We start from the raw sequence: 23,584 nt of genomic DNA on the forward strand, positions 1-23,584 counted from the left end.
ATATGCCTCTTTGTAGCCAGGACTTTGCAAAGCCATTGACTTCCAGTGGCTTGGCCAAACAATGATGAAATGCAGGGAAGGGCTGGACTGGTGCACACACTTCCAGCAGAGCAATTAGAGGTAAACTAATATCTCTTCCCCACAAGGAGCCTAGGAACTCCAAGATGTGATGGAAAAGGGGCGAGTCAGCAAGAGGAGAAAATCAAAGCCACAGAGATCAAGAGGAGATCATTAACTGATCCTCCTCAGATAATAGTTCATTAAAGCCCAGCTCTCCTGACCTCTGGGGACTGCTGTCTCTCCTGCCCCCTCTCTCTTGCCCTTGTCCACCTATTCCTCATCTCATCTGCTTCCTCTGTCTCTCTCCTCCAGCTTTGTGCCTCCTCTCATCCAGCGTCCCTCGCAGCTACTAGGGTAGACTTTAAAGGCAGGAGTGTGAGCACGTCACTCCCCAGTTTATAATTCTTCACGACTCCTCCTGACCAAGATAAAGAACCAGCTCCCGAGATGAGGCAGAGGTCATTCATTCATTTAACATGGGTTTCCCATGTGCCTAGGGCTTCACACAAGCCTAGGGATCGCAGGGCACAGAAGCATGTTTCTGGCCCTACCCATTTCTGCAGCTTCCTCACACACCACTCCTTCCCACAATCCTGCATCAGCAAAGATGTCCCAACCTCTGGCCCTGTGGTAGCCAATTCCCAAAGATGGTCCTCAATGAACCTGTTCCCTGGTATTCAATCCTTTGCTCAGTCCCCTTCCACACTGGCTCTGAGCTTGGCTTTGTGTCTTGCATTTACCAGTAGAGTGTGGTGACAGTGATCCCAATTCCTGGCTAAGCTTTTACAAGCTCTGGCAGCTTCTGCTTTTGTGTTTTTGGGAGCCCTGAGCCACTGTGTAGGCAGCTTGGGTATTCAGCTGTAAGAGACCATGTGGAGAGATGGCACCAAGAGTGAGCAGCCCCAAAATTACACAGAGAGAGAGGTTCAGCCACTCCAATGTTATAGCTGACTGCAGCCTTCTAGTCACCCCTACCAAGGCACCCGATATGCAAGAGAAGCATTGTGGGTGTTCTAGTCTCAACTAACATCTGATCACAGTTACATGAGTGACCCCAAGTGAAATCAGCGGAAGTATCCAGCATAAGCCCCTGTCAACCCACATAACCGTGAGAAATAATAGAATAGTTTTGTGTTAAGTTGCTACATTTGGGGGTTGTTTGTTACACAGCAGCAGATAACTGATGCAGGGTCTTTGCTCCTGCTATTGCTGCTGCTTAGAATGCTCTCCAGTCCCAATAGTCTTTTCCCTACATGGTAAAGTCCTAGTCACCTTTCAAAACCCATATCCACTGTCACCTTTCCAACCTCCTCACAGTCTGAGATACCATCTCTTTTTTCTGGGAAACTATTATGAGGCTAACTTAGGACATTCATTTTTCAGTCTCCTGCAGTAACTATAAATGACAATATTTACTCATGGAATGCTCACAGAACCCTATGAGGGAGATGTAATTATTATCCATTTTCCCTGTTTTATGAGTGAAAAAGCTGAGCATCATCCTCCTATTAGGTGGTTCAGCAGAGATTCAAACCTGGGGAAGAGCCCAAGCTCTTATTCACTATGGTATATGGCCTTTGAGTATGAGCCATGATGACATTTATTATCTCATTTAACACAAAATCCAGAAGCAGGTGCTGCCAGGTTCTGTCGCAGCAGCAGCTTAGAGGTCTCGGGATTCTTGGTTGATTTCCGTGAGTCTCTTGTCCTCATGATCACAAGATGGTTGCCATGATCAGGTTTTCACACGACCAGTCCAAGAGAGAGAAAGGAGGAACATTTCTTACATTTCTGAAGTCCCACAGACTTTCCCAGCCACCTCATTGGCCATTACTGGGTCACATGACCATAACTAGTCCAGTCACTGGCGAGGGGCACCTGATACCTACATTTAGCTTGGCCCCATTTTGATTTGGAACTTGGTTCCATTTTCTCTGAGCACACGGCTGCCTAATATCTAAAGAAAACAATGGGTTATTTTTAACAAAGAAATTGGGGGGTTGGCACTTGGGCAGGCAATCAGCATTTCTTCCACAATGAGCAGGTCTCAGAACACCTGAAATAAAGTCACAGGGGACCTAGATGCCCCCAAGGTCACTTTTCCAAGTTTGCATAATGTGGATACGTACACCTGCCTTGTCTCTCTCAGGCCACTCTGATGTCCTAGGGAAAGTTCCAAGCAATAGGATAACAGACTGCCAACTTCCCCTCATCACTCTCTATTCCCTGCAGACCCACACCTCTGGACCTCATCTTCCAAACACTGGTCCCATAAGGTGGTCCTTCATGAAAAGAGAGAGAGAGAGAGAGAGAGAGAGAGAGAGAGAGAGAGAGAGAAAGGACAATGGAACTAGGTTTTTTTTTGTTTTATTTTGTTTTGAGACAAGGTCTCATTTTGTTGCCCAGGCTAGGGTGCAGTGGCATCTTCACTGCAACCTCAAACTCCTGGGCTCAAGCGATCCTCCTGCCTCAATCTCCCAAGTAGCTGAGACAATAGGCACCTGCAACCATAACTGGATAACTTTTGTATTTTTTTTAAATAGGAAGGCGAGTCTTGATTTTGTTTAGGTCTCCAACTCTGGGCCTCAAGGGAGGGATCCTCTTGTCTTGGCCTCCCAAAGTGCTGGGATTACTGGTGTGAGCCACTATGCCCAGCCTAGCATTTCATTTTAGTGAAGCTACATTGATTCCACTTAAAGAACAGGGGTTTACTTTCCCACTTAAAACCAGGGCATTTAACATACAGAGAAGCCTCTTGGCCATGGCTGACAGAGATTTATTCCCCATGGCCATGGGCCTCTCCATCGCTGTGCCACCATCACATCACATCCTGCTGTTTGCCTGTCTTCACCGTGTGCGTGCTGATTTGCTACTTTGTTGAATGGTCCCTCTGCCTGATCAGAACATCTATGAAGGCAGAGACCTGGCCCAGACTGGCACCTTCCCCTCCTCCCACAGCCCACTGTCCACACACAGTGAGTCCTGTCAGAATATGTCAGAGTACGCCCCTCCTCCACCTAGAGCCCTTCATGGCTCCTGGCCACCTCAGTCTGCCCTGTTCCTGGAACCTGCTGGGAGCTTCCCATCTTTGTATTGTCCACATCTCTCTGGAACATTCTTCCTTCAGATATCCAAGTGGTTTGTTCCTCTCATTTTGTTGAGTTTCTGTTCAAAGGTCCCCCAGGGAGACTGTTTCTACCCACCCTATTAAAAATTGCACTTTCCAACCCCCTCCCTCATCTACTCTTCTCCAAAGAACTTGTCACCATCTGACCTACTTTATATTTTATTTACCTAATTTACTGCTGTCTCCTCTTTGTGAAGGTCAATGCCATGATGACAAGGTTTTTTTTTTTTTTTTTTTTGGTCTGATTTACTCACTACTTAGGACTTGTTACCTGGCATGTGCAAGGTGTTCAAAATATTTACTTAAAAATATACATAACAGCTTTATTAAGATAGAATTCACGTACTATAAAATCTACCATTGAAAGGGTACAATTTGACGATTTTTATTATGCTCAGAGTTGTGCAATGATTGCCACGATCAATCTTAGATTTCATTAGTAGTCACTCTCTATTTCTCCCCATCCACCTGTCCCAGATTAATATTAATCTGTTAATATGAATATACTAATACTTTTTGACTCTATAGATTTGCTTATTCTGGACATTTCATACAAATGGAGTCATAATATGTGACCTTTTGTGACTGGCATCTTTCATTTAGCACAATGTTTTCAAGGTTAATTCATGTTGTGGCCTGTGTCAGTACTCCGTCCTTTTTATTGTCAAATATTATTCCATCATATGGCTACACCACATTTTGTTTATCCACTCATTAGATGATGACCTTTTGAGCTGTTCAGAATCACTTTTTGAGTGAATGGCTATGTTAATTCTGATATGGAATCTGTCTGTCTGCTTTAGGGAGATTAAACTAAATTGACAGTGGAAGTAAATGAAGATGTACTAGTTTTTCTTCACTCCTCCCCACCCCCTTGGAGACAAGATCTTGCTCTGTTTCCCGGGCTGGAGTGCAATGGCATAATCATAGCTCACTGTAACCTCAAACTCCTGGGCTCAAGTGATCCTCCTGCCTCACCCTCCCAAGTATCTGGGACTACAAGTACATGCCACCACACCTAACTAATTAAAAAAATTTTTTTTTGTAGACATGAAGTTGCCCAGGCTGGTCTCAAACTTCTGTTCTTAAGTGAACCTCCCACCTTGGCCTCCCAAAGTGCTGAGATTACAGGCACGAGCTACAGTGCCCAACCTATAAATGTCTTTCTTTCTTTTTTTTTCTTTCTTTCTTTTCTTTCTTTCTTTTTCTTTCTTTCTTTCTTTCTTTCTTTCTTTCTTTCTTTCTTTCTTTCTTTCTTTCTTTCTTTCTTTCTTTCTTTCTTTCTCTCTCTCTCTCTCTCTCTCTCTCTCTCTCTCTCTCTCTCTCTCTCTCTCTCTTTTTCTTTCCTTTCTTTGTTTCTTTTGTTAAATCATAGCCGTGTACATTAGTGCAATCAAGGGGTACAATGTGCTGGTTTCAGATACAATCTGAAATATTCTCATCAAACTGTTCAATGTAGCCTTCATGGCATTTTCTTAGTTATTGTATGTAGACATTTGTATTCTGCCTTTAGTAAGTTTCGCCTGTACCCATTCTAAGATGCACCATAGGTGTGGCCCCAACCATTACCCTCCCTCCACCCTAACCTCCCCCCTCCCTCTCTTCCCCTTCCTTGGCCCTTTCCTCATAGTCTTGTGCTATAGTTGAGTTATAGCCTTCATGTGAAAGCTATAATTTAGCTTCATAGTAGGGCTGAGTACATTGGATACTTTTTCTTCCATTCCTGAGATACTTTGCTAAGAAGAATATGTTCCAGCTCCATTTTTTAATGTCCTTACCTGGTAAAATAAAACACTGGAATCCTTCTGTTGACATTAATGGTACAAGGGTATGAAAAGTGTTGGAGCTGCGGACACCTAGGACCTAGAATGCAAAGCCAGTGGCTCAGGAAAGCCAAACCCTATCCCTCTGGCCCTGCCATGTGGTTCGGACCACAGGGAGAGCATGATGCAGCTTCTCAAGCTGGGCTCTGGTGCCCCCTCTTGGGGCTCACACTTGTGTCCTAGAAAGACTACAATTCCCAGCCTCCTGTGCAGCAAGAGGGGGTCATCTGACTAAGGCCTGACCAATGGGATTAAAGCAGATTTTCCTTCTCTTTTCTCCTCCCTCCTTCCTGCTGACTGGAATGTAGATAAAATGGCTGGAGCTTAAGCAGCCCCTGAGTGGAAACCACTGATTTATAGATGCTAGCAGGACTGGAAAAGAGAAGCCACACCACCTCTGGTCAGCTATATGTGCTTGAGAGAGAAAAATAAATATGTGCTGTGTTGAATATAGTAAACACGTTAAAGTGTAAAATGCTATCACGTTGCTTTGAGAAGTCAGTCATACACAGCCAAATTCAGTCCCACTAGATGGGCCTCCTTAATCCCAGATGAGGAAACCAATGATGAGATCTGCCCCAGGATGTATTTTTACTGCAAGAGTTGGGAGAATAAACAATTTCCCCTTTGTCATTGTTCACAAAGCTAATTTAATCCATTTCACCCTCTCTTTTTTTATCCTAAAACAAGTGCATGCAGTCCGGTGAAGGATGGAGAATGAATGTCCAATGAATTTTTAAGAGATCTTTTAGGTTGTCTGCTTGTGACCCTTCACCCCAAGGTCCTCTATGGGCACCCAAAATTATTCCAAAAGAGTAATTCTGAGACTCTTAAGCAAGGTATGAAGAAGTCCGATGATGTATAGGTAGCCCGTCCTTCCACTGTCACCATGGAGATCCTGAACACTGTCTCAGGAGGCAGTTGGACTTGCATTTGAATCTGAGTCTGCTACTTCTTAGCTATCTGATCTTGGGTGAGCCACTTCACCTCTCTGACCCTCAGTCTCTTCCTCTGTAAAAATGGGGATAATAACACATGCATTGGCGGATGGTGGAGGTATGACTTGATTCTGTCTGAGAGGCCCTGACCCAGGGCCAGGCCCAGAGTGGGTTCTCTGTGCTCCCATCCCAGGAGCTAACCTCACCCTTTCAGACACAGCCGACTCCCTCAATTGGAATCACTCAGAGCCAGTTCCACAAACAAAGATGGTTTAATAGGTTTCAGCATGTTTCCACTTGACAACATTATATGAAAATAGAGCTCTTTATTAAAATAGAAAGCCTTAACAATCACTGCTGCTCAGAAAATGCTGTTTATTAAAAAGAAATCATCAAAATCAATGGTTTGAGGCAAAACCTTTGGATTCTTAGAGGCTGTTTCTACACCTAGAGAACGGGCAGGTGAGATATCCCCAGCCCCCTGGGAGTAGGGTTCACTAGTATGCAGGGAGGTGGCTCTGGTGGCCCTTACGATGAGCAACTTACTCCTCTTCCTGACCCTGGAGAAAGTCAGGGAGATGCCAGGGTGTTCTCTCATTTTGTAACAGAAGAAGAGAAAGCTGTAAGGCTCTGAGCCTTGGCAACACCATGGAGCCCCACCCCCACTCCAGCAAATTTATTATTCACAGTCACTTTCTATTTTTGGCAACGAGTAATATATATGTTGTCCGTTACTGGCAGCAATCAAAAAAAGTTCCCTTTTTCTACAAACTTAGGTTTAAAAAGCCAGTCTGTTTAAAGGAGAATTGGTGAAGAACAATATAAAGTATAGCAAATAACAGTAAGAATGAGAATGTTAAGTGAACACTTCATTGGACACCCTAAGACTATTTCTAATATATGTCCTGTAATTTTGAGACTCTTAAGCAAGCCGTGAAGAAGTACGATGATGTAAAGGTAGCTTCCTAACCAACCTGCAGCAAGTAGCTAAACCTCTCTTTTCTCGATAGCTTATTATTTTTTTTTTAAGGAGAAAAAAAGAAAAAAATAATAAAGATTCAAAGAAGGGCAGGTTTAAGTCATCGTGTACTTCAATCTCAGGTACCAGCCGGAGCTGCCTGGTGGGAGAACCGTCTTTCCCTCGAGTGACTGACTAATGACTGTGGCTCCACGGAGGTTCCACCCTTAAAGGGAATCGGCCCTTCTTTGAAGGCGGGTGAGAATCTAGTCTCAGTGACAACCTGGCCTGATTTGGAAGGGGGAAGGCATGAGGGCTTCCCCCCAGCACACCGGGGTTGCAACCTGCGCAAGACCTTCCTAGCTATTTCTGCCGGCTTTCTTCCTTTCCTTCCAAACCGCGAGGAGGCAGCTGAGGGTTGCCATGGAAACCGGCTCTGTCCTCCCACAGGAGGCTGCCAGCTCTGATTTCCTGCAGAGTTAAGAAGCAGGCGGCAGCGGGGGTCACCCAGGCGTGAAGATGGGTTTCCCTGGGGATATCCCGCCTCCTGCCAATCACAGTGTCTGTCTGGGAATCCTGGGGGCGCCTGAAGACTGAGCGCCAGGGAAGCCCCCAACCCCCAGGACTGCTCTGAGAAGAGACAGCCTCTGGGACATTCAGAGGTTACAGGTCCTCTCCTCTCCCTCCAGCTGAAGGCGAAGGGAAGGGTCTTTGTTATGTGTGCCTGTGTCTCCGGAGAGGCACCTGCTGGCAAGGTCAGCCCTTCCAAGTCAAAGGGAATGTCCCTCCCACCCCATCCTTGAGCCCAAGGAACAAAGAGCTGCCCATCCAGCACCTACTCCTGAGACAGTTTGTATGTTTCTACTAGTGTGCAAGCTGTGTGGCCCCGGGCAAATCACTGCACCTCTCCGAGAGTGTTTTCTCATCTGTAAAGTGGGCATAACTATCCTCTTTTCATACAGGTGCTGGGAGGAGTAGAAATGTTATGTCTCCTGTGCCTGGGACAGGCATTTCAAGGGTACTCAATATAACATGACCTAATATTAATAAAAATATATTTACCATCATACTAAAGGTTTGCAGGCAATTTCTCTTGATCTTTTTTTTTTTTTTAATAAAGAGACAGAGTTTTGCTCTGTTGCCCAGGGTGGAGTACAGTGTCACTATCACAGCTCACTGCAGCCTCTAACTCCTGGGTTCAAGCCATTATCCTGCCTCAGCCCTCTAAGTCACTGGGATTACAGGTGTGAGCCAGTGTGCCCAGCCAATTTTTCTCTTTAAGTTGCTTTTTTCCTAAAACTGAGGCAAAGGCACATTTTCATCACTAATCTGTTTGTTCAAAGGGTGGTGCATTGCATCCAGGCTGCAATGGACAACTGGTCTTCAGACCAATGAGCTGGTCCTTGCCACCTCCTACAATATCACTTCTAAGAGTTAGAACAGAATCTTGAACTCAAATGCCTTTAGGGCCAGAAGTCACTGTGAAGTTACAATCAGACCAAGTGAAAATCCTACAAAACAGAGAGCCCATGCCCTGTGGCTGCCACTCAGCTCTGGTCAATAGTTACCCTTGGTGACAGGAGCCCAGTGTGGCCAGATCTACCAAGTTTTCAAGAGAAGCTGGACGTTTTGAATTAATTCTCCCAAAGATGATAACAATTAAGGTAATTTTTGTTTGTTTGTTTTGAGACAGGAGTCTCACTTTATTGCCCTTGGTAGAGTGCCGTAGCATCACAGCTCACAGAAACCTCCAACTCCTGGGCTTAGGCGATTCTCTTGCCCCAGCCTCCTGAGTAGCTGGGACTACAGGCACCCATCACAATGCCCAGCTATTTTTTTGTTGCAGTTTGGCCAGGGCCGGGCTCAAACCTGCCACCCTCAGTATATGGAGCCGGCACTCTATCCACTGAGCCACAGGAGCCGCCCTTAAGGTAAACTTTTTTTTTTTTTTGCAGTTTTTGGCCAGGGCTGGGTTTGAACCCACCACCTCTGGCATACGGGGCCAGCACCCTACTCCTTTGAGCCACAGGCACTGCCCCCATTAAGATAATTTTTTTTAAAGCAAAGGCCAAAAAATCACCTGCCCACTGCTGGAGTGTCTGGCCCCTCCTCTTTTTGGTTTGCCAGTCTCAGGAGCTGCCCCATCAGGGCTGTGTCCTCCTTAGTTCCCCACCTGAGTCTCTTGACACAGGGACAGCCCACCCCATCAGGCACCTGTAACTTTAGCACAGAGAACTCTACTCAGAGCCCAGCGTTCAGAGGTGCCCACGCTATACACTCCCGTGCCCCAACCTCAGGAAAACCTCTGGCATCTCCTCAAATATCAGTGTGAAGGGAGTGATGAGGGAAGTGTTCCATGAGAGGGGCATCCGGGAAGCAGATAGTCCAAGGGGCTCCTTTGACTTTAGCTAATTTAATAGTAACTGGGGGACAGAATTGTCTCAATGGATGTACTGCTAGCTTCTGAGTAGCCCTTCTGTGGCTAGCATCTGCTCTGACTGGACGAGGCCTGGAGCACACCAGTTGTTAAGAACTTGGAATGTGACTGCTCTGGGAATTGAGGCCTCCTGGTTCTGCCCTGTCTCTATAAGCTTTTATGTGTATCACAGTGACCCAGAAGCAGAAAAGCCTGATTTGGGGGAAACTTTACAGCAGAGAATCCATAGAGCTTTTGATGTCTCTTTGTTCACCTTCCCTCAGCTTCCCCTCCTTCCCCTCCCCTGGACACAGCGTTCTGGGAGAAAAAAGGGAAAGTGGTAATGCTGGCCCCACACCCAAGCCAAGGGTGGACACAGAGAGCCGGAAGGCTTGGGGCAGGCTGGCAGAGGGGGCGCCGGAGGCCCGTCTGCTCCCGCATCTCACGGCCGGACGCGGTACCGGATGGGAACATCGTGCTCTGGCTGCAGCAGCCCGAAGCCGTATCTGCTGAGGTCGAACTTGGGGACCTCCACACCGGCGTCCATCAGCTCCAGGTCCAGCTGCATCAGCACGAGGACCACAAATCTGCAGAGAGATGGCACTGAAGTTGTGAAGAAGGGGGAGGCAGGGGAGCAGTGGCTTCCTTCTGAGTCTGACCCCGACTCTCACTTTGGGAAAGGTGAGAAAGGACGGGGAGAGAGAGTGGCTCAGGCACCTGCTGCTCACCCAAAAGCCACGAGCTTCCCCACATCTCTCAGCACCCTGCAAGGTCAGATCCATGGATGAGGGCTGGCTAATGGGCTGTGAGCAGAAGTGTCATGAGTCACTTCCCCATCAAAACCTTAACAGCCTCCAGCCTGCCCTCCTGCCTGGCAGCTGTCCAGGCTTCACGTTGAAATGGTGGAGCTGAAAGATGAAAAGAGCTTGGCCCTTGAGTCTCTGCGCAGAGGGGAGAAGCCTCCAGACCTGCAGCGAACACCGTGTGCGTAGGAGCAAACCCTCTGTTAGTGTAAGCCACTGACACCTGGCAGACCTTGTCACCGCCGCAGAGCTGAGCTTATGGTGGTTAATACAGGGCTCTTCTGGTTCCTCCTGCTCACACCCATACCCCCTTTCTCCAAACTCCTGGAACCCTCACTGTCTGTCCTGCTCAGGCTGCTGCTAACCCACAGGTGCCTGTGTGAGATGAGAAACAGGCACGTTTCTCTCAGACATGTTACTGCCGCCCTTAGAACTGTACTAACAGATCAACTTTGTAAGAATGAGCGCTCTCTACTGCCACCTTCTGGAAAGCTATAAACATGCAACACTGCCATGTCTATGATGTAATCGGTGCCCCCATCAATGTGGGGCCAGCCTCACGGATGTTAACCGGTTCCTGCCCAGCTTTCTTACTGTGCTTGCTACTTCTTGTGTTCGTAAGGGTCAGGAGTGTATCTTTTATGACTCTGTGTCCCATTACTATCCCCTATGCCTACCCAGGTAACACAGGACTGAGCACACAAAGGGATTCGTTAAGTTTAGTGAATGAGTGAAGACGAAAGAAGATGGGGCTAGAGGGATGTTAACTCTCTGGACGGGAGACCTGGGCTATGCCACTTATGTGTGCGTGGCCTTCACCAGCTTTCTTTCCCAGTCTGAGTCTCAGGTCCTCCATCTGGTCAAAGACAGGAAAGGTGGGACGGGTCCCTTCCAGCTCGGACACTGCAGGACACTAGAGTTTGAGTTTCTCCAGGGTGGAGTTTCCCTGCTCACACCTGCATTCGAGTCCTGGCATCTCTGCTTCCTGGGAGCATGGCCGTGCAAATGACTTGACCTGTCTAGACTCAGTTTTTTTATTTTTAATTTCTCTTTATCATGACTATTATTATTTAGACACCACACCCGGATAGACTCAGTGTGAGACTGATAACTACCTGGCAGGGTTGCCATGACAATTAAGTGAGATAAAAATAACAACAAATTAGCTAATTTACTGAAACACCATGTGCCAGACACCATGCTAAGCATCCAGTGTCCATTATCTCTTATCTATTCAAAACTTTGACAAGGCAGGTCAGACCTGCTCTACCGCTTGTTTTAAACAGGTGAATTTGCTCCAGCGCAATGGACATATTAAGATGTGATTTAAGCATCACAAACGTCCACATTTTTCATATGCAGTTTCTTTTTTTTTGCAGTTTTTTTTGGCCAGGGCTGGGTATGAACCAGCCACCTCGGGCATATGGGGCTGGTGCCCTACCCCTTTGAGCCACAGGCGCCACCTCATATGCAGTTTCATCTGCAAGGAACGCAAGGTGAACACAAAATCTGCATCCAGTTGAACCTGCCTGTGCAGAAATCCACAGAACATCTGGGCGCACACACCTACCTGTGGCCATATTTACTGTAGTTCTTCTTAACCAATTAACTCATGTGAGACTGCTGCCATTTTTATTGGGCTCTTATTTGTGTGTGTCACTGATGAGGTTTTTGAGTGTTGAGTCCCAGCCCCTTTTTTCCCACAAACCTTGTGATTTCTTTTTGCATGATTTCACATTTGAGGTGATTTTTAGGAACACATATAAGCTGTATTATAATCAACTGTTACGATCGCTCTTCATTGTAAAAACGAAGGCCAAAAGGTTAGTGCAACATGCCCATTCACTTAGCACTATAATAATGATATGAATATAATATCTGTGCACTAATAATATGAGTAATTATGATAATAATACCATTTATCAAAGGCCTACAATGAGCCAGGCAACGGGTTAAGAAATTAGAAGGATCCAATTCGGGCGGTGCCTGTGGCTCAAGGAGTAGAGCGCCGGTCCCATATGCCGGAGGTGGCAGGTTCAAACCTAGCCCTGGCCAAAAACCACAAAAAAAAAAAAAAAAAAGAAGGATCCAATTCATTTATCCTGACTCCCTTGGAATGTACTTATCATGAGAACCCCCGTTTTACAGTTGAGGAAAGAGAGGCCTCAAAGGTCCCCCAACTTATGATCACATATAGGCTAAACAGAAGGACTGGACAGATGTCATAACCCTTATTGGATCTGTAATCCTGGGGACCAAGGTCCAGAGAAGACACTAAGAGGCTTTTGGGCTTCACAGGTGTTAAAATAACCAGGTGGGAACAGTAAAGTTCAGCCAGTTCCTGCTGTGAGGTTCTGAACATGACACAGCGGCCGCAGAGGGACAGCTGAGATCAGCTGAATGGAGTGTGTGGTGTTTAGTATCCCGACTCCAGTCTTCAAGGGAAGAACCTGCTGCCAGATCCAACTATTTCAAAAGAAATCAGAAATCTGACTTTTCACGTGAGATCTAATTCTTAAAGGTTAGTACACATTAAAAAGACATGCAAATAGAGAGATTTGAGGGTAGGAGACAGCTCATGCACCGTCGGTTTAGAGCCTCTGCCCTGAACCCTTCTGGCTGAGCCCTCAGGAAAGAAGGGCAGTGCCAACCGGAAGAACCAGGAACGCCCCCACCCCTACTCACTGTTTGATGCTGGTGGTGGCATAAGTCCTCCCCAGGCACTGATTGTGCCCCGCTCCCCAAGGCAAGTTGTAATTCTTCAGCCGTTTTCCATCTTTATAAAAGTCTTTCTTCTCTGATCCATCAGGGTTCAGGAATCGGTTATATTTAAACACCTGAAGTAGGCAAAAGGTTCGTTTGTGACCCTCCAAACAAGCCTGCACCAAGAAAAATGCATGAGGCTGTTTGTTATATTCGTGTTGAGAAGAGGATAAAGATTGGAAACAATGTAAAGGTCAATTGATAGGGGATTAGTTAAAAATTATTGCAAAAGGTTTGGGTATCCTGACATGGCAAGAATCAACAATCACTTGTTGAATGAAAAAAGGAAGTTTCAGGATAGTATGTATTGTATGATCCTGTACACACACTGAACGATTCGTGTGTGTGTGTGTCTATCTGTAAAGACATAAAAGCAACTTCCAAGGACACATTCCAAGCCATGGTTAGGTAACTCCAAAACTGAAGAGGAGGGGAAATAATTTTTTTTTTTTACTTTTACATACATGTTTCCATAGATGGAAGGGCAGCTAGACAGAACGATGGATGGACAGATGGATAGATGGGTATATTGGTGGGTAGATAGATGGATGGATAGATAGGTGAGTGGATGGATGGATGGGTGGATGAACAGATAGGTGAATGAATGGACAGGCAGGTGGACAGAAGAATAGATAAGTGGACTGATGAATGGATGGATGAATGGGTGAATGGGGCTTAGCATACAGTAAACGCTCAATCTGTTAGCAGTTGGGAGCAACTGGGAAAGTTTGCCCCATCTCAAAGTCCAGGGAGAAGGAAGAGTATTGGGAAATTGATATTTGTAACATTCTGAAAAAAGGAACATTGGTCAGCTATTGCTTACAAAGCACTCAGTTATACAAGCACATGCATGTCTTTTCTTACATGATCTCATTTAATCTTCCTGAAAATCCCATAAGGCAGGTGCTATAAAGAGGTCCTTTTCACAGGTGAGGATGCAGACATAGGTGAAGCCACCTGGACAAGGTCACACAGCAAACTAAGAGCAAAAATGGGCTGCCACTGAAATCTGGCAGATCCCACAGTTCCCAGTATGACCAGCACCCTTGCCATTTACCTCTGGGTCTGTGTAGATTTCTGGGTCTCTCTGGGGACTCAGGAAAGGGAAGAGGAGGAGGCGGTCACCACGTCGCAGGTTGAATTCTCGCCCATCTGCCATGACCATGGTCAGGTCCACCACAACCTCACGGGTGATGAAGGGTGCAGCTGTGAGCCTGAGACTCTCACTCAGCACACTGTCTACATGGGGTGGGTGCAGGGAAGGGTCAGCAGGCTATCCCCTCACCCACTTGAATGCCACCCAGCTCTCATTTTAGAGGGGAAGATGAAGAGGCTCAGAGAGGATATGTGCCTCGCTCACAGTCACATAGCAAAGTGAAAAAGGTCAGATGATGAGATGTGACCTCTGTTAGCCCTCTGAGATCCCTGAACATGAGGGGATCTGGGGATGACTCTAAGAGAAGCTGTGAAGGAAGGTAGAAGGCTAATAGCAAATAGCAGAAGGCTAGGGAGACTGGGCTTATCAGTATCTGTTTCTGCCTGCCCAGCACATATTCCCCTGGTTTTCCTCTGGGGTCTACCCTCTCCTACTTTCAGGGGTTGGACTGTTGATTCTACTCTCAACTCCTAAGATTGGGCTGTGATTGGCCAATCAGAGCATCCCTCTAAGCCCTGTGATTGGTTCAGGACGGGCATGTGATCCCCAAAGTGCCAATGAGGTACAGTCCTGGAACTTTTGGTGGGGCTGTTGTAAAAGGGGCACACTCCCACCCCCAAGAGCAAGTCAGCTTTGAGCTGCTGGCAGCCAACTTGCCAGGCCAAGACTGGAGCCATCCCAGTGGGAAACAGACCTGGGAGATGGAGAGGGACTGAGTGACACTGTTCAAACACCTGGATTCATCTGTGCCTGAAACCAGTATCTCTGGACTTTTCAATTACCTGCCCCAAACCCCTTTTCTACTACAGGCAGTTTAAGTTAGGTTTTTCTGTCACTTGCTACTGAAAATTTTCTAATGAGACCGTAAGTCTTGGGCAGCTGAGACTGGGGCATGGAGGTACCTGGTTTACAAAGATAGGAGGCTCAGGGAAACCCTTCAGGGTCAGATGACACTGAAGGACCCCGGAGGACAGGAACCCATGTTGGGGAGGGTTTGGGGGAGCCCAGGATGACCCAGTCTTAGAGGCTATCTTGGAGGGTCTGACCACCTCACCAAGCACAGGCGTGCTGTCCAGAACCTTCTGTGGGAGGGTGGCCATCTGGGAGACAGGCTGCTCTCCCTGCCAGAGGACATTCTCAAGCTCTCCACGGACAGCAGCCAGGGCCTCCGGATTCTTGAGAAGGAAAAGCAGGAGCCAGAAGGCAGCAGGGCCCATATTCCCCTGCAAGGAGAAGGAACCCCTGTTATATACCACCAAGAGGACAGAGCTGACCAGTCCACGCCATGGACACAGCCCTGGCCAAGGCATAGAAATCAGTAGGTCTGACAAATCCCCTGCCAAACATATGGCTAGGGCCTGCCTTCAGCCTCGGCACATGGCCAAAACCTGCTCTGTGGCTTTGGCCTGGCCCGATACCTACTTCAAGGCCACTCCTGGCATCTCTGATCATGAGCAAAGTCACTGACCTGAGATCACACAGGTAGTCATTGCTCACCAGCAAAAAAAGTGTTAGTAATAGGAAAAGAGTATGTCAATTAAGGCTGTTGTTAACATCTGAGAATACCTGCATCACTGGCCTGATTGTTCACCATTCCCTGAATCCATGCTCCTGGCCACGTGACTCTGCAGTTCCTCCCACTAAAGAGGGTGTATTTTCTCTGCCCCTTGAATTTGGGCTCAGCCATGGACTTGACTTGGCTGATAGAATTGAGGTGAAATTGACAGACCAACAGTTCTCAGTGTAGGCCCAAAGGGGCCGTGTGCTCTTCCACATGCCCAGTGAGCCCCCGGGTCCCACAACCAGGAGGAAAGACTCGTGGAACAGAGCTAAACCCTCAGCCCCCGCTGAGTCCCACTTAGACAGCCAGACCCACAGACCTGAGTTAAACAAATGCTTATTGTGGTAGGTCACTGAATTTTTGTGGATGTCTGTTATACAACAATAGCCAACTGATAACCAAAAGATATGCTTCCCAATATGATCATTCTCATTTGAGTTTGAGATGCAGTATTTCCTTACATGCTTCATAGGTTTAAATTCTGTCAATCACTGAAAAAACAAATGTGTGTGTTGTATATGCATAAAGTACATAACAAAATGTACAAAGTACACAGTATATGTGTACAATAAAATACACAGGAATAATCACTCATGACTGTGAAAGCCATAAATTTCTTTCCTTTTTTTTTTTTAAGACAGTCTCATTACGTTGCCCTTGGTAGAGTTCTGTGGCATCACAGCTCACAGCAACTGCAAACTCTTAGACTTAAGTGATTCTCTTGCCTTAGCCTCCCAAGTAGCTGGAACTACAGGTGCCCACCACAACACTGGCTATTTTTGTTGTTGTTGCAGTTGTCATTGTTATTTGGCAGGCCCAAGCCAGGTTTGAATCCACCAGCCCCATTATCTGTGGCCGGTGCCCTAGCCACTGAGCTATAGGCACTGAGCCTCATTAATTTTTTGAATAAAAATTGTTTTGAGACATGGTCTCACTCTGTTGCCCATGCTGGAGTACTCTGATACAACCCTAACCCTAACCCTAATCATAGCTCGTTGCAGCCTTGAACTCCTAGGCTCGAGGGATCTTCCTGCCTCAGTCTTTTGACAGGCACTTACCACCATGACTGACTAATTTTAAAATTTTTTTGTAGCGACAAAGTCTGTTTATTTTGCCTAGGCTGGTCTCAAACTCCTGGCTTCAAGTGATCCTCTCACCTTGGCCTTCCAGAGCACTGGCATTATAGGTGTGAGCCACAGTGTATAGCCTGAACAAAAATTATTTAAGGCAGCACCTGTAGCTCGGTGGGTAGGGCGCCAGCCACATACACCAAGGCTGGAGGGTTTGAACCCAGCCTAGGCCAGCTAAAACAACAATGATAACTACAACAAAAAAAATAGCTGGGCATTGTGTTGGGCTCCTGTAGTCCCAGCTACTTGGGAGGCTGAGGCAAGAGAATCGCTGAAGCCCAAGAGTTTGAGGTTGCTGGGAGCTGTGAAGCCATGGCACTGTACCCAGGGTGACAGCTTGAGACTCTGCCTTAAAAAAAAAATTATTTAAAACTTCCCAGTAGGGAGCTGGGTGGGGTGCTCACGCCTGTAATCCCAGCACTCTGGGAGGCCGGGAGTGGGGGTGGGGTGGGTGGATTGCTTGAGCTCAGGAGTTCGAGACCAGCCTGAGCAAGAGCAAGAATCCATCTCTAGAAAAACAGCCAGGCATTGTGGCAGGTCCCAGTCACTCAGGAAGCTGAGGCAAGAGGATCACTTGAGCCCAGGAGTTTGAGGTTGCTGTGAGCTATGAGGCCACGGCACTCTACCCAGGATGAAAGTGAGACTCTGTCTCAAAAAAAAAAAAAAAAAAATCTTCCCAATAGATAAACAATTAGGAAAATAGATGGAATTTCTTGTTCCAAGGCTTTGGCTTTGGCTTTGGCCTTGGCTGGTGGAAACTTTCATACCCATTGTGCCTCAGCTATTTGGCACATGGCTGAAATGTACACAGGACTGCTTTAAGGATCCAGACATGAAAGGAATAGCAATTAACCTTGATGTGGGAGAAGATTTTTGTCTACCATAAACATCCTATTCAATCATAATAATGGAATATTAAATCGTCATTAAATATCTTATTTACCCAGTCATGGGGAAACATGATTCATTACAGACATAATTGCACGTCAGCAAAAGGACACATGCACAAGGATATTTATTGCAGTGCTGATGTAAGAGCAAAAAACTGGAAACAACCTCAGCATCTATCAATAGGAGACCAATGGGATAAATGACGATCCACCCACAGGATGATGATACGGGAGTCATAACAAAGCCGGTTCTATGTGCACTGATATGGGACCGCGGCCAAGAGCACGGAAGCACACAGACAGCACGGTGCAGGGCGGGGTGTGCGCTGCCATCGTGTTTGTTTAAAGAACACACATGGAGAAGCGTGGACCATCTCACAAGGTGGCTGCAGGAACAGAAGCCAGGAGGCCCGGAGGACAGGAGAGGAGAGACTGACTTTCCTCGCATACATCCTTTTCAACTGCTCAGATTTCATAAATGGATACATCAGTTTTAAGTGAAACAGAGGGATCTGAATGATTTTTATAGTGATCTCGGTGACGTGAGAAATGCTCATGGTAAATCTGCAGTTTTGGGCTGGGGTTGGGTTTGAACCCACCACGTCCGGCATATGGGGCCAACACCCTACTCCTTTGAGCCACAGGCGCCGCCCGCTCATGGTAAATTTGAAAGCAAATGGAAAGCTAAATTAAAAGAACTGCATGATCTTAACCAGGGAAGAAAAACATACAGGAAAAAGTGATGAAGAAATGCATCACAGCACCAGTGAGGGCAGGACGGGTTTCCCCCTGCCTCTTTCTTGGGCACCACACCCCCTGGTTCAGTGTTTCCCTCAAGCAGGCCCCGCTATCAGGCCTTTCACTGAAAAGGAAAACAAAGTGCTTCCTGGCCACTACCACTGCCCATCTGTGTCCCTTTGGGTCAGGATGAGGCTCCGAGACAGCCTGGGAGGTTTGTGGGAAAGGTCACCCTTGGCTGAGATGAGGCAGAGTTGGTTCAAATCCTCCTTCCCCACTGTCTGCAACTCTGGACAAGTCTCTTTCCTCTCTGTTTCAGAAGCTTCTGCAGTAAAACGTGGATAACAGAGCCCATTCCTGGGCTTTCCACAGGGTCCACTGAGACCAGGGGAGATGCTCAGAAGTGGTTGCCCCTCTTCCTGGCCCCGCTTGAGAACATGCAAGGGCCTCAGGACCTCCAGTACCGCAGGTCCAACTGAGACGGCAAGGCTGTCTGCCGTCCATCACTTAAGTAGCCTGGGGAATGTGGGTCATAAATAATTCAGCATGGGCTAGCTCAGCTCCAAGGCCAGTTTACCTTGCCCCGCGGCCGGATGGGGGCCACCACTCATTAGTTTCCCAACAAGAGTCAAACATTCAGGCACTTGGTTATCCCTGCTGGTGGGAAAAAGCTGTGGCAAGTCAGGGAGGGAACTGAGACCGCCTTCCACTGACTGCACAGATGTACGCACTGAGCGCCCACACTGTGCCCACACAGCCATGAGCGATCCCAAATTCACCAGCCTGGAGGCTGAGCTTTCTCCTGTGAGGCCCTGCCTCAGTTTACGCAGGAGGATGCTTCCCGCCTGGCCTCATTCTCTGCCACAGCAGCCAGTCTGTGACCCAGCAGCGCATACCCTGTTGCGCCTATGCTGTGAACGGAACCCTGCACCAGCCTATGTTGGGTGGTGCTCCCTCCACTGTGCTCCCCCCTCCCTGCTCCTCCTCTGCTGGCTGCTCCTCACCTTTCCCGCCCTCCTAAGTGGGGAGCTGCAGGGTCTGGTCCCCTCCTCCCTGCACCCTCGCACCCAGGATCTCATCCAGTCCAGGGTCTCTATGCTGACGACTCCATCCCCAGCTCAGCACACCCAAGGCTGGATGCCTGCTCTTCTCCCCAGCTTGCTCTTCCTGCCATCTTCCTGGGGCTCACCACACCTCCTCCACCCTTCCTGTTGTTCAGGTCCGAACCAGAGTCACCCTTGACACCTCTCCCAATGTCCAACAGTAAATCCTGAGGGCCCTATCTTGCAGAGTCCAGAATCCAACCTCCCCCTGCTGCTGCCACCCTAGTCAGGGACTGTCCCCTCCTGCCTGGAAGTCACAGTCCCCACTCCCTGCCCCACTTCCTCCCAGTATAGCCTACTCTCACCACTGTAGCCGGAATGATCCTTCTAAAGCATTTTTTTCTCTGCTCAGAGCCCTCAGTGAGCACCAGTCTCATTCTCAAGGTAAAAGCCAGAGCCCTCCCCCTGGCCTGAGGGCCCTGAGTGGCCTGGTCATCCTCCATCCTGCCACATCACGTCATCCCCACCTCAGGGCCTTTGCACTTGCTTCCCCTGCCTGGGAGCCCTTGTTCTGTGTCTCTCCAGGGCTCACTCCTTCCCCTCCTCCAGTCTCCACTCCAGTGTCAACTTCTCAGTGAGGCCTCCCTTGAATGTCCCTCCCTACCCTTCCCCCATCCACTTTCCTGCCTCCCTTGTTCACCACAGAATTCCTCACCTCTGACACGTTTTAGATGCTTACTTGTTGGTGAGTTGTCCATCTTCTCCCACCAGAATACCAGCTCCCTAAGGGCAGGGGGTTTGGTCTGTTCTGCTCACTGCTCTGTCCACAGCTTCTCGAATGGAGCCTGGCACACGGTGGCCCATAAATACGTGCTGAGTATGTGTATTACACCCTTGTTACCAATCACGCACAGTTATAGAATCCTATACATATTGCTTCCTTTCATCCTCACAACCACGCCTTAAAGAAGGTGCTATCTCTCCATTTCACATATGAATAAACTGAGGTGCTAAAAGGTTAAGCACCTGACTCGCAAGGTCAGGATTCAAATCCAGGCAAGTACGTCAGAGAAGCTGTGTCCGGAACCACTGGGCTGCACAGCCTCTCGGCTTTGCTCCCGAGACGTCCGCAGGGTTTCCCCACCTGCCTGAATTCTGGATGTTGCCAACAACTCGCCCCCAGAGGACATCCTGTCCTCAACTCCTTCTGCCCAGTTCTCCTGGCCCCACCAAAGGCTGTTCCCTGGACTTCCTGTCACTCAAGCCCTCCCGCTGTCCCACCAGCATCCAGTTCTGCTGACAGAGGTCCTTTCTGCAGGGGGTTCCAGGGACAGTTTGGAGCGCCAAGTTGTTTCTGCCCATAAATATGTTATTAGGCACTAATGGGGACCACCTGCTGATTAAACCCAGCCCCTACCCCTTGCCAGCCTCTGCCTGCAAGAACAAGTAATGGATCTGAAACTAAAAATAAGTTGCAAGTCAATGGAAGAGGAACCAGAGACGTCGGCCTGGGCAATTGTCACTGCCCAAGTGGGGCCAAGAGAAGGGGGGACAAGTCGGGGTCACAACTGATGGCAAGATCCAGGCCTGGAGACCTGCAGCATCCGAGGCTGCCCTCCGTCTCTCATGCCAACACCTGATCCATTACCAACTCTGTCCTCTCAAAGTTTCCAAAATCTACCTTCCTCTCCATTACCTCTACAGCCACCACCTGACCCTGCCACTCACCTCCTTTGTGGCCCCTGCTTCTGCCCTTCCCCCACAGTCCTGTCTCTCTCTTCCGCTCAGAACTCTCCAAGGGCTCCCACCTCCCCTCGAGAAAAACCCCAAGTCCTTACTCACTAGGACCTTCCAGGCCCTCCATGGCCTCATCTGTTGTCTCACACTCTCTCTCTCTCTGCTTCAGCCACACATGACTCCTGACTACTGCCCAAACACTTGGCACGATCCAACCCCAGGCCCTTTGCACTTGCTATCCCATTCTTTGGAATACTCTATCCCCACATTTCCCCTAAGTCCCTGAATCTAGCTTTCTTGTCATCCGGGACTTACGCCATGTCTCCAGAGAGGCCTCCCTGACCACCCTGGGCACAGTAGACCCCAGGGTCTCCCTCCTCCCTCCTGTTTTACATCTGGATATCAGCATCTAAAGTTACCTTATATTTGCTTCCTTGACTATCTGCCCCCTGCCTCTACTCCCACCTAAAATGTAAGCACAAAGCAGGATCTTTGAGGTCTATGATGAGCACTCAATGGAACTTTTTTTTCTTATAAATGGGGTCTTGCTATGTTGCTCAGGCTGAGGTCCTCGTGCCTCAGCCTCTAGAGTAACCGAGACTACAGGGCCACAGCACTGCACCCAGCTTCTCAAAGGAATCTTTAAATGATTCTTCAAAATAATTCATCTCACACTTCAAAAAATGTCAAGGTCATGAACAACAGTGAAAGACACAGAAACTGTGCCAGGTTAAAGAAAATCAAAGAGGCAAAAGAGTAAATGCAGCGTGTGATCCTAGACTAGGTGCCGGACCAAGGTAAGCTATAAAGGACAATCACGGGGACAGGTGGCAAAACTGGAACATGGACTATTTAGTGGATACTGATTGTGTATCTGGGCCGATCATCCAGACTTTGGTTACTATACTGTGGTCATGCTAGAGATGCTCCTGCTCCAGGGGAGATGCACACTCAAGTAATTAGGGGTAAAGGGTCACAACAATCGGCAACTTATTTGCTAACGATTTCAACAAAGTAATGCCAATGGGGGGGAGAGAGAGGGAATGTAAACTGTTAAAAGTTGGGAAATCAAGGGGAAGTAGATATAGGCATTCATCAAACCATTTATGACATTTTTCTGTAAGTCTGACATTTTTTTCCAAAAGAAAAAGAGAATCTGAATGGCCAAGCCTGTTCGTGATGCCATCTGGCAGTAAAGGAAGTCAGGGGTGAGGAAGAGAGCTGGATGCTACACACACTCAAAGCTGCACGCCGACACGCACGTGCACAAACATAAACAGTCACGCGCACGCCTGCACTCGTGCACACATGCACACCACCACGCACACTCCCACACGTACCCTCTGTGTGTACACCCACACATGTGCCTGCACGTGCCTGGCAGCACACGCGCACACACACATTCATATGCACAACCACGCCTGCCCACCTGCATACACCCACTCGCACACCCATGCCCACCTGTGTGGCCCAGAGCTGCAGCACCAGGGCTCGCGCCTTCATCTCCTCTGACACGCCCATTTCCTCCAGGTGCAGCAGGTAACTCTCCAGCCATTTGCTCCGGTGGGCCCGCGTGGCCAGCCTGCCTGGGGACAGCAGCTTCCACAGGCGACTTTTGATGCTGCACGCGTGGTCCTTATCCCCTGTAGGGACAGAGCACACGAGGGGTGGGGGTGGAGTTTCAGATCCCTCCCCACATGACCACCCAATCCGGACCTCCCACGAGAAACAAGGGTCTTTGGGTGTCACTCCATGGGAGTGGAGAGTTCCTATTGGAAAGGTGCTATGGACAGGCCCCTAGCGGGAAGCCGGTCTATTACCAGTCTCACTCCATAGAAAGCAAATGGCTTTGTCTCTCGCAGGCAGGAGCCTTGTCTGTTTTATTCACCACTAGTCCCCAGCGCCTGGCCCATAGCAGCTGGTCGATAAGTATGGGCTACATGAATGAGCAGCAGGGGAAGGGGCATTCAACACTGAGCAGCTCTCCCCCTTCCTGGGCCTGGTACCAGCTCATGTGCATGAGGGGCTGGTCTGAGCAGGCTCAGGACAGTCTCAGCCACAGCAGGACATCAGGAACGACCTTCCTGAGTACCCAGAGGAGCAGGCTGCTCTGAGGTCTGTAGACTCAACAAAAAGCAGGTAAATGAGCGCCAAGGGCCAGGGCGGTGCCCACTCAGCCCACTGGCCACAGAGAAACCCACACCAGAGGTCCTGCACTGCCAAAGGAGGCTGAAAATCCAGATGTTTGTGTGGAATCCTCTGATGTTTTTTAAGGTTAATATCTAAGTAAGTTTTTCATCACTGTGCAGGCCTGAAATGCATCTCTGAAGGTCAGTTTTGGTGCACAGGTCACCAGCTTGCAATCACCGTGAAATAAACAATGGTGCGTTCATGCTCTGGGAAACCACACAGCGCTGAAGATAGTGAGGAATGAGGGTCTT

At 48.3% G+C, this 23,584-nt stretch overlaps 1 protein-coding gene across 1 annotated transcript in view; it reads right to left on the bottom strand.

Moving 5' to 3' along the window:
- Positions 1–6,201: 6,201 nt before the first annotated feature.
- The window catches only part of PTGIS (prostaglandin I2 synthase), a 43,825-nt gene continuing 26,442 nt past the window's right edge, over positions 6,202–23,584 (bottom strand). Inside the window, exons 6-10 of the mRNA XM_053574555.1 lie at positions 22,605–22,786; positions 15,099–15,267; positions 13,946–14,127; positions 12,811–12,962; positions 6,202–9,909 (exon numbers count right to left, since the gene is read on the bottom strand). Coding sequence (XP_053430530.1) covers positions 9,765–9,909; positions 12,811–12,962; positions 13,946–14,127; positions 15,099–15,267; positions 22,605–22,786 — 830 coding nt within the window. The 3' untranslated portion in view covers positions 6,202–9,764. The remainder of the gene's footprint in view (positions 9,910–12,810; positions 12,963–13,945; positions 14,128–15,098; positions 15,268–22,604; positions 22,787–23,584) is intronic.

Source organism: Nycticebus coucang, chromosome 21, assembly GCF_027406575.1.
Source record: "Nycticebus coucang isolate mNycCou1 chromosome 21, mNycCou1.pri, whole genome shotgun sequence".
NCBI classification, from domain to species: Eukaryota; Metazoa; Chordata; class Mammalia; order Primates; family Lorisidae; genus Nycticebus; species Nycticebus coucang.